Raw genomic sequence first — 10,730 nt, 5'->3', positions numbered from 1 at the left:
CTGCCGAAAACCCCCACCACGGACATCCCAAAATCTGAAGCCGACCCTGGAGCAGAATCTTCTTGCCCGACAAGATACGATGCAAGGTGAGATGTGTGTGCTGTTGAACTGCGCCAATGATTGAAACAATAGTTATACAAGTTTTTTCTTCTTTTTTCTTCTTCTCAAGTTCACCCTCAAAAGACTACACCAGCTGTTGGGGTCAGACGAATTTGCGACAAGTGTCCTGCCAGTTCAGCTCAGTGGGAAATATGGAAAGTGTAGAGCCCGTAGCTCACGCTTTCTCGAAAGAGTCCCAGTCGAACAAGCCTAACGCTGGAGTGGACCATTCAGTGGTTGAGAGTGGTCTCAACAAGCCTCCATCATTTTTGTCATGCACAAAAGACCTCGGTGCACCTCGGGGTATCACCACCACCGAAGGCATGTTTTACAGAGGCAGTCCAAATGAGCTTACCAGCAACTGCCACAGATACCTTCAGATACCCGTGAGCACAGGTGGACATGTGAGTCCCAGTATAGAGGAACCCGCTGCCTTTAAATTCTCCTCCAGCGGGAGATCAACCCCTGGACCTGTGTGGCATGTTCCTGACAAGAAACTGTCAACTGCACCTCCTCCTCCACTGCGTAGTGATAGTTTCACTGCCACCAGAGTTCACGAGAAGGGCCTGGTAGGGTCGTTCCCTGAAGGATTTTCCGTGTATCAAACCTCCAGAACTGTGGATAGACACAGTGACGATATCCACGCCAGCGAAAGGGGACAGGAAGCTAGACATAGCTACAACCCACCTCCAAAAAAAGACTTTCTTCATCCATATCTCTCAGTTAAAGACTGCAATCAAAATCAGGTAAACCCCAGCAAAGCATTTTCCCACTCAAGCACTGATGTAAGACAAGCCCAGAACCCGTTTACATATGAAGTCCAGCATCAGAGACAGCACAGCGATGAGAGTCCCTTTGCGATGTATCCCAGTGCTGCATGTACACCAAAGACTCAGAGCGTCGGGAGCTACTACCAAAGTCTTCAAGACTTGCCAACCAACTCAAAGACTCAAAACTTTACAAGAACAACAACATTTGAAAACTACCATGAAGGCCAATCTCATTTCCGATACTACTGCATCACTACAAAGCAGCCATCCCAAGAATCCACTACCCATCCACAGGGATTAAGAGGAAATGAACGGAGGACTGAAGTACGGACCACACCGGGAAAAATTGGCTCTCAAAAGATTGCAAAGACAAAGTATCCCCAACCTTATCTTAACCTGCCTGAGAAGGGGTTGCACCAAACAGGCTATCAATCCTCTGCCAACTGAAGCCAAGTCTCCTCAACCTCCTTGTGTCTTTCTAAAGTCCAGCTCTACTGAGAAGGAAAGAGACTCTCCTGAAAAGAATAAAGGTGGGTTCCATCATGAACCGAACCATCAGACGGAGCAGAAGATCCCCATCTTCAGTCCCTGGATCATGCAGGAGGAGAAGATCTGTCCACATAAGACGCCCATGTTATACTCTTTGACCCAGGAGAGCAAGATTATTGCGGATAAATCGATAGTATCATCAGAAGCAAGTCATCAAGAATCCTCTGACTCCATGGGCGGCAAACTGGGAAGGAGGAGTGACCGTTACGCCACCACTTTACGCAAAGAGATCCAACAGAAGAAAGCTCAGCTGCAGAAAAGCCGAAGTGCGGCTAACTTGATCTCCTCCAGTGAAGTTGAGGACGACTCTGTCGGCTGGAAGTCCAACGAGCACTCAACCTCCTCATCCGATGGTTCCTTCACCAACACCTACAAGGATCATCTGAAGGAAGCCCAAGCCAAAGTTCTGAAGGCCACATCTTTTATGAGGCGAGATCTAGAACTTCCTGGGAACGAACCTTCAACAGACCAACCTCCAAGAAATGGCCAACTCACCGTATTGGAGGACGTAAACGGTTTGCTATTGATAAGAAAATGCATTCTTTCTCTGAACCGGATAAGATCAATGAAGTAGGGGTTGAACATAAAGCAGTTGGGTCCTTTGTGGACCGATATCAATTCTTTGAGGGTTCTTGTAAACCGAATCTCCAAAAGCCCATTCTTAAGCAGTCCCTGCCCGGTCCCAAAGACAAAACTGAATTGAAAAGAGACGCTGAAAGTTTCCCTAGGTCTCCATTCAGACAAAGTAAATCAAGCCATTCAAACCTGAATGCTCAAGAACAACAACGACTCGAGACGTTTGCTGAATATGAGGCTACGTGGAACATGCAGAATAAGACAATGGAAAGAAGAAACCCAGGCAGATTTCACTCCGCTGAAAATATTCTGGACTCAGGATTGGAAGAATCAAGCGGCACGATGTGCATTCACGAAAGATCACGTTCTTCCCCATCTGCTGACATTTACACACAGGTAACTGGTTAGTCATGATACTGATAATGTTTGGTTTCAGATACATCATCTGCTCTCTGTAAAAAATAGTTATTTGTTTTGAAAATATGTGTATTATTAGCAAAGCAGATGTCATAGGTCAGTTAGACCTTTATGTAAAAGAATCTCTGTCACGTGTGTTAATTCCTTTCAGAAAATCTCACTGCCACCCAACAACATGTCTTCATCGGAGCACAAGGACCAACAGGAGACTTGTGTCATAAGGTTAGGACCGCTTGTCTAAGTAACTACATGTTCAAACATATAATTAAATTGTGGATAATAGAGTAATATGCTTAATGCTTGGTCTTATTAAAGTATGGCTTAAATGGTCTGAGCTGGTTTAGCTGGTTTATGGTGTTTTTTGGTGGTTTTTAGCGGACAATCTGCAACTAAGTATCCCAAAACTCTTATGTAGTCAACAAAACAAACAAGCCTTACCAGTTTCACCAAAATGGATGACCAGCTAGCCATTTCAGGCTGGTTTAACCTCTCTCTCTCTGTCTGTATTTTAACATATTTTTAATGTGATGTGTCTGAAAGAGAGCTAAATCCTGTTAGCATCCCGGAGGCGATCACACTGAACGTTCCCCAAAATGAAGACGTGGCAAATCCTCCCCATCAAACCAGACACAAAGACCTGATTCCACAATTCCATCACCTCTCTCCTCACATCATCTCCAGGTTCCTGTATCTGACAAGTTACGTCCAAAAAATACAGGGACTGAATATCAAAGGCTTGTGTGGTCCAGGGCGGAATCGCCCACCCATCTAGAAGCAACAGAGCCCACACAGGGGGTCTCACCGGTGAGAATAACACCTGAGCCGAGTCAATCCTTCACCAGACTGTGTTCTTCACCCTGTCATACAGTAAACCTGGAAAGAGACATGTGCTTGACATCAGAGGACGGCGAGGGGGAGTTTTCTCTTGTTCTGCCTGTGTTAGGTCATATCTCCGTCTCTTGCCAACAGAACACTGATGTGACCGGAACCTCACATAACGGAACACACTCTCCGTCTCCTGGGTTCTTCACAGGGACTATTACAGATGAAAAACACGTGAAGAAAACGCACCCAAACATCGGGTAAGAAATCAAAAGTCAGAATTTTAAAAAGAATAAAGATGTAGATAAATCACATGCGTTTGTTTTCACTGCTTGTCCTCACAACTTAACTTACCAATTCTCTTGTGACACAGTTGTACATTTGAGAAAACGTCAGCGACAAATAATGCTGGACCAAAGCTCGACATACAGAATTATTCAGAGAGAGAAAACAGAAACGGTCTGCTTCATCGTGAATCATCGGGTGGATATGAGGAGAGTAAAACCGCTCAACTGAAGAACAGCAACACACATCAGAGTTCATCTGGACATCAAACCAGTGACAGGACGGAGTTACTCAACACCAGTGACCCCACCCAATGCTCGGAGGACGACCTGAAGAGAGAGGAACTGGCCAGAGACATCATGGGAAAAGATAAGAGTCTTGCGGATATCTTAGATCAGAGTAAGATGAAGACCACCATGGATCTGATGGAGGGGATCTTTCCTCAGGGTGAACACATCCAGCAGAGGAGGAAGAACACGTGTGTGAAAAACACGCAGATGAGGTATCAAACACAGTGTTTTTAATTCCAACATTATAGTGATGAGATTTAAAAGACAGATATCTTTGACTTCAGGTTAAACATAATCAGTAAACACAGCTGCATTAGTCTGAAGTGTTTGAATGTTTGTGTGATATAAAATACTGTTTGCTCATTCAGATATTATTCTCTGTTTAGTACAGTATTCTTCATATAACATCAGTCAATAATCACAAACTGCACACTGATGCCCTCTACTGACAAACACACACAACTGTTAATGTCACACACACATACACATTTTTTTATTTGTGCGTGCATGTGTGGACTTGCTAAACATCACAAACCGCGGACCTAAACCAAACCCACTTTTCTGCATTTTTACATAAACTTATTTAGAGCACAGACTATGTGGATTTTACCATCAGATTTGACCACACTCATGTGCGGGTACACACACACACACACATACATACACATGTGCTACACACTCACACACAGTGTAAATGTAAACAGTGATATTGTATTAAATGCTGTAATGCTGATGATTTCGAAGAGTTTGATTCAGTGTGTTTTATTTCTCTCGGCAGGCTGGAGGAGAGTTTGACCACGTCTGTGTCTTTACTGAGTACTTCATCATATTACAGCACATCTGCACCTAAAGCTGAGCTGCTCATAAAGATGAAGGACATGCAGGAACACATAAATCAACACGACTCAGAAGATGAGCTCGACTCGGATCTGTTCAACAAGAAGGTACACAGTCACTCTGAATGACATTCAACAGATGAGAAGAATCTGTTCTGCAGAAAGTTTGTGTGACTGAAGTGTTTTATTATTGTGATGTTTGTGTTGATGTAGCAGGAGTTGATGGAGAGTTTGAGCCGTAAGCTGCAGGTGTTGAGGGAGGTGCGGGCGAGTCTGCGAGATGATGTGCGGGACAATAATCTTCTGGGGGAGGAGGTGGAGGCCACAGTGCGCTCCGTCTGTCGGCCCAATGAGCTGGAGAAGTTCCGCATGTTTGTGGGAGATCTGGATAAAGTTGTGAGTCTCCTGCTGTCTCTGTCGGCCAGACTGGCTCGTGTGGAGAACGCTCTGAATCACCTGGAGGAGGAGACGTCAGCTGAGGAGAAGGTATCTACAACAATCACACGTGTTTTCTGATGTTTAAGATGACATCATTGATGTCGTGCTGTATTTTCAGCAAACTCTGATGGAGAAACGCAAGCTGCTCATTCGCCAGCATGAAGACGCCAAAGAGCTGAAGGAGAATTTGGACCGAAGAGAATGTCTGGTGTTTGACATTTTGTCTGGTTATCTCAGTGAAGAATGTCTCGCAGACTATCAGCATTTTGTCAAAATGAAGTCGGCTTTGATCATCGAGCAGAGGAAACTAGATGACAAGATCAAACTGGGTGAAGAACAACTGAAATGTCTGAAAGACAGTCTACCGCTGGACCAGCGACTGCTGTACTGATCCATACTGAACCGTACTAATCCAGTCTTTACTCTACTTATCCAGACTGAACCAGACTACACCCTACTGAACCATACTTATCCAGTCTACACCTAATGATCCATACTGAACCGTACTAATCTAGTCTTTACTCTACTTATCCAGACTGAACCAAACTAGACACTACTGAACCATACTTATCCAGTCTACACCCTACTGATCCAGACTACACCCTAATGATCCATACTGAACCGTACTAATCTAGTCTTTACTCTACTTATCCAGACTGAACCAAACTAGACACTACTGAACCATACTTATCCAGTCTACACCCTACTGATCCAGACTACACCCTAATGATCCATACTGAACCGTACTAATCTAGTCTTTACTCTACTTATCCAGACTGAACCAAACTAGACACTACTGAACCATACTTATCCAGTCTACACCCTACTGATCCAGACTACACCCTACTGATCCAGAATACACCCTAGTGATCCAGCCTTATCCAGAATACAACCTACTGATCCATACTGAACCAGACTAGACACTACTGAACCATACTTATCCAGTGTACACCTACTGATCCAGACTACACCCTACTGATCCAGAATACACCCTAGTGATCCAGCCTTATCCAGAATACAACCTACTGATCCATACTGAACCAGACTAGACACTACTGAACCATACTTATCCAGTCTACACCTACTGATCCAGACTACACCCTAGTGATCCAGCCTTATCCAGAATAAAACCTACTGATCCATACTGAACCAGACTAGACACTACTGAACCATACTTATCCAGTCTACACCCTACTGATCCAGACTACACCCTAATGATCCATACTGAACCGTACTAATCTAGTCTTTACTCTACTTATCCAGACTGAACCAAACTAGACACTACTGAACCATACTTATCCAGTCTACACCCTACTGATCCAGACTACACCCTACTGATCCAGAATACACCCTAGTGATCCAGCCTTATCCAGAATACAACCTACTGATCCATACTGAACCAGACTAGACACTACTGAACCATACTTATCCAGTGTACACCTACTGATCCAGACTACACCCTACTGATCCAGAATACACCCTAGTGATCCAGCCTTATCCAGAATACAACCTACTGATCCATACTGAACCAGACTAGACACTACTGAACCATACTTATCCAGTCTACACCTACTGATCCAGACTACACCCTAGTGATCCAGCCTTATCCAGAATAAAACCTACTGATCCATACTGAACCAGACTAGACACTACTGAACCATACTTAGCCAGTCTACACGCTACTGATCCAGACTACACCCTAGTGATCCAGCCTTATCCAGAATAAAACCTACTGATCCATACTGAACCAGACTAGACACTACTGAACCATACTTATCCAGTCTACACCTACTGATCCAGACTACACCCTAGTGATCCAGCCTTATCCAGAATAAAACCTACTGATCCATACTGAACCAGACTAGACACTACTGAACCATACTTAGCCAGTCTACACGCTACTGATCCAGACTTCACCCTTCAGATCCATACTAAACCAGACTACACACTATTGATCCATACTAAACCAGACTACAGCCTGAAAAATCCATAGACACAAACATAGTATCCATAGTAGAGACTAGAACCAAACACTTGTGATTCATGTTGTGTTTTCTATCTGCTGTGGACATTGATTTAATATCTCACCGTAAGAACAGAAGACTGGGATTTGCTTTTCTTTGAATATATAGAATGATTTGATGATGTTTTCAGGGACATTTAATGAATTGACAGTGATGTTTTATCCTCGTGCACTGTGAGTGTAACTGTGGATTTATCTTCATAGCGAGTGACTGATGACATTAGAAGAGTTTCAGATAAATTTACTCCGGATCTAAACTTCAGACAGATTTATATTCTTTGTCTGATCCAGATTCCGTCTTTTTAAAGTTTATTTTAATGTTAAACTGTTAAGGCAGTGCAACAGTCATAACACTCAAGATGTTCATGATGACCTGTATTATAACATTTGTTTCTCATGTCACGGATCATTGAGCCTGTGGTGCACATTTAACATAATCAAACACATTACTGGAACTGTATTGTTTAGCTACACTGTAAATGCAAAGAAAATATATTTTTGCTTGGATCTGTTTCATGGTTCTGTCACAGATACAGAATATACAATTAATCCAACATGGCTGAACTCACTCTATTCTCTCTTTCTTTGCTTTGTGTGATTTTATGATGTTGACAGTGAGTCGATTATTAACAGAGACATATTCACAACATTATTTACACTGTGTGTGTGTGTGTGTGTGAAGTGCACTTTAAACTGTTTCCAGTCCAGTACCGACGTCAAGAATATCAACATGTGATGTGTGGACTATCATGTGGTAATATAATCATTTATATTTTATTTTAAAGTATGTGGCTTTAATCAAAATGATTCATATGAAAAAATACTATGTTTTATTTTTACTATTTGCAATGTGAATACTGTACTGTGGAATTGAAATGAGAACTGAATGCTGTAGTAAATACTTCGGTTTACCATAGTAAAAACCAACAGGATGAAATCATTTTAATGACAATTCATGTAAATATTTCTATAGTCTGTGACTGGAGCTGATTTCAGGACTGTTAACATGAAACATGAAAGCATGTCATTATGGTTTATGAATTTTGTCTGTTATGTACATTACAGTAATGTGATTTGTTGTTAACGTTTTATATTGAAATATTAAGAGTCGGTTGCTCAATGTCTGTTTGTGTAACTGAAATGTTTGTTGTTTCAGCTCCACCTTCCTTTGTTTCTTTATGGTTTCACGCATTGTTACCGTGTTCATTACAATAGAAATGTGGTGTCTTGCCATTCATCACAGAAAAAAAAGTCCCTCAAGATTTCAAGTAATGTTTTGAGCTGTAATGACTACTGTACTTTATTCGATTTCTTTTCGGTAAATGTAATATACTGTTATTTGTGTACACGTAGGGTCTCATGAGCTCATATTAGTTGAGAGACTGTGTGAAAGATTTGTATTTCAAGGGTTCCTTGACATGATGTGTTGAATTTCTGTGGCTGATTTTGAAATCTTAATGGATGTTTTCTTTCTCTCTCGCTCGTTCGCTCTCAGAGGGATGCGGGAGGTTTGTTTGCCAGGTGTCCTGGAGACAGCATGGGTTAGATTAAAAGCACAACAGGTTTTGTGAGTCACGTACACACCGCACACGGGAGAGAGTCACAGACTTCTGAGACAGCGTGATGCTTCTCGTCAGGATTGACCTGTAAAAACACCGGAGCGGGTGTCATGCCGTACCTCGTGCACACGGCTCACGCTCAGTTCGTGGCTCTCTGGCTCAGTACGGTGGGCTGGATCCTCATCATAGTGACTATGGGAATGGTGGAGTGGAGGGTGTGGGAAGTATCCGGCCCGTCCGTCATCTCCTCCGGTCTGGCCTGGGTGGGTGTCTGGAGAGTGTGTTTTTACAGTAACGCTCCGATCCTGTCGGAGAATGAAATCATGTTTTGCCAGAAGATTGGTGTGTTTGAATCTTTCACTCCTCCAGAGATCATTGCCGCTCAGGTGCTGATGCTAGTAGCTGTGATTCTGGGGCTGATGGGTAACGTCAGCGTCGTGTACGGCCTCAGGAACATTTACTTTGGATCAAATCAGTTGAAACGCATCCGCCTGGCTCTTTCCGCTGGAGGTGCTGTCTTCATTCTCACTGGAGTTTCTACACTCATCCCAGTCTTTTGGAATCTCAGTTCTGTTGCACGCAACCAGACTATTGTTTTCCCCCCAGCGTTTCGCATGCCATCTGCACCTGAGAACCAGCACATTGGCCCGGGGATCGGTGTTGGGATTTTGGCGTCTTTTCTGGTGGTTTGTAGCGGGCTGATCTTTCTTTCTTACAGGCTTCCAGTTGGTTCGACGTGCGTCTCCAAAGTGAAACCAGAAGACAAACGCATGAACAATGATGGAACAGACAACCCTGCTTTCACCAGAGCAGACGAGTGACCGCAAACAACATCATACTGTAGACACAAAAATCTTTTATTCTCCTCCAGAGATGGATTACTGACCGGGCCGATGGTTCAAGGTTGCACCATCCAGTGAAAGCAAATGTTTATCTGTGTTTAATATACGGGTCCCATTGCCTATACAAGGCATCTGTGGATTCCCTGCAAACAATGACATGATCAACAAAACATGGCAACATTTGTATTAATGTTACTTTAACTTATTAAATTACAGCACATTTAAATGGCATTTTCTGAATCTTTTGCTTGATGATTTGATGTTTACAGACGTGTCTCAAGGGAATTTTATGGTGAGAAATAATTTTTTATTTATGTGATGCATTAAATAAGTGTTTATTTGACAGTTAATTAAAGATGTGTGTTTCATACACCTTCATTTGGTCCAGTGTTGATTCTTTGCTGTGTAGCTAATATTCGACTTCTATAAACCCTGTAAAGATTATTTTTAGCGTAACGCAGGCATTTGACGCAGAGCAAGAACAGTTTTAATACTGATTATCATCTAAACTTTCACTTTCTATTACTGTGAATGCGCAGCTAAGGGAAATAACTTTCTTCAGCAAGTCTTTCTTCAGTGAAACACAAGAGAAGATATTTTGAGAAATGTCTCAGTGGTTTTGTGTTCATACAATGAAAGTGAACTCCACGTTCAGTGTTTGGTTATCAGAAGAAGACAGAAACTCATTCAGGTTTGTGTAAGGGTGAATCAAGGAGGAAAGGGTATTCCTATTTGGGTAAACTATCAAACGTAAGGTTTATTCAAAGTGAATGTGAGAATCACACTGCATGTGTTGAGATGGGTGTGTGTTTTCTAGGAGATGGTCCGAAATGAAGATATGAGTGATGCTCATATATATGACGTACACATATGTACATGTTTGTGTAAAGTTCATTTCAAGTTTTTAGGTTTGGTCCATAAGACATTCTTGTGTGAAAACCTGTACATTCAGGTACAGAGAAGCGGATTAAGATTTTAGTAAAATGTTGTTTGTCTTCTTCAGAACATCTTCTTTTGTGAAGAGTACATACAAACGTGTGTACTGATTTTATTCTGATGTGTTGGAGTTCAACTCTGTTGGACGTTGATCTCCTGGCACCGTATTAAAGACCCCAGTAGAGGAAGTGATGTCGGCCGTTGGCATCGGTCCACGCTGGTAGGTGTGTGGCTCAGATGTGGAGGCCACTCATGTGAACTGCTGTGGAGGATGGTGGTGGCAGGGCA

General features: G+C 42.6%; 2 protein-coding genes across 2 annotated transcripts; both read left to right on the top strand.

Annotated features, from left to right (window-relative positions):
- Positions 1–6: 6 nt before the first annotated feature.
- On the top strand, positions 7–8,602 carry shroom2b (shroom family member 2b; the record flags this gene model as incomplete). The annotated part of the gene is given in 11 exon segments (XM_079483820.1): positions 7–86; positions 170–1,193; positions 1,354–1,912; positions 1,915–2,390; positions 2,563–2,633; positions 2,952–3,092; positions 3,161–3,493; positions 3,607–4,020; positions 4,587–4,752; positions 4,858–5,130; positions 5,201–8,602. Coding segments are annotated over 11 exon segments (3,810 nt in total), but the record flags the coding sequence as incomplete, so codon positions are not given.
- A 172-nt stretch (positions 8,603–8,774) lies between these two features.
- Positions 8,775–9,485, top strand: LOC306909541 (claudin-34-like; the record flags this gene model as incomplete). Its single annotated transcript, XM_079483363.1, has 1 exon — positions 8,775–9,485. The coding sequence occupies one exon, from the start codon at positions 8,775–8,777 to the stop codon at positions 9,483–9,485; it is 711 nt and encodes a 236-aa protein (XP_079339489.1).
- Between the last annotated feature and the right edge of the window lie 1,245 nt (positions 9,486–10,730).

The sequence above is a fragment of the Barbatula barbatula genome (assembly GCF_947034865.1).
Source record: "Barbatula barbatula genome assembly, chromosome: 20".
Classification (NCBI taxonomy): domain Eukaryota; kingdom Metazoa; phylum Chordata; class Actinopteri; order Cypriniformes; family Nemacheilidae; genus Barbatula; species Barbatula barbatula.
This window is presented reverse-complemented; position numbering and strand designations above follow the sequence as displayed.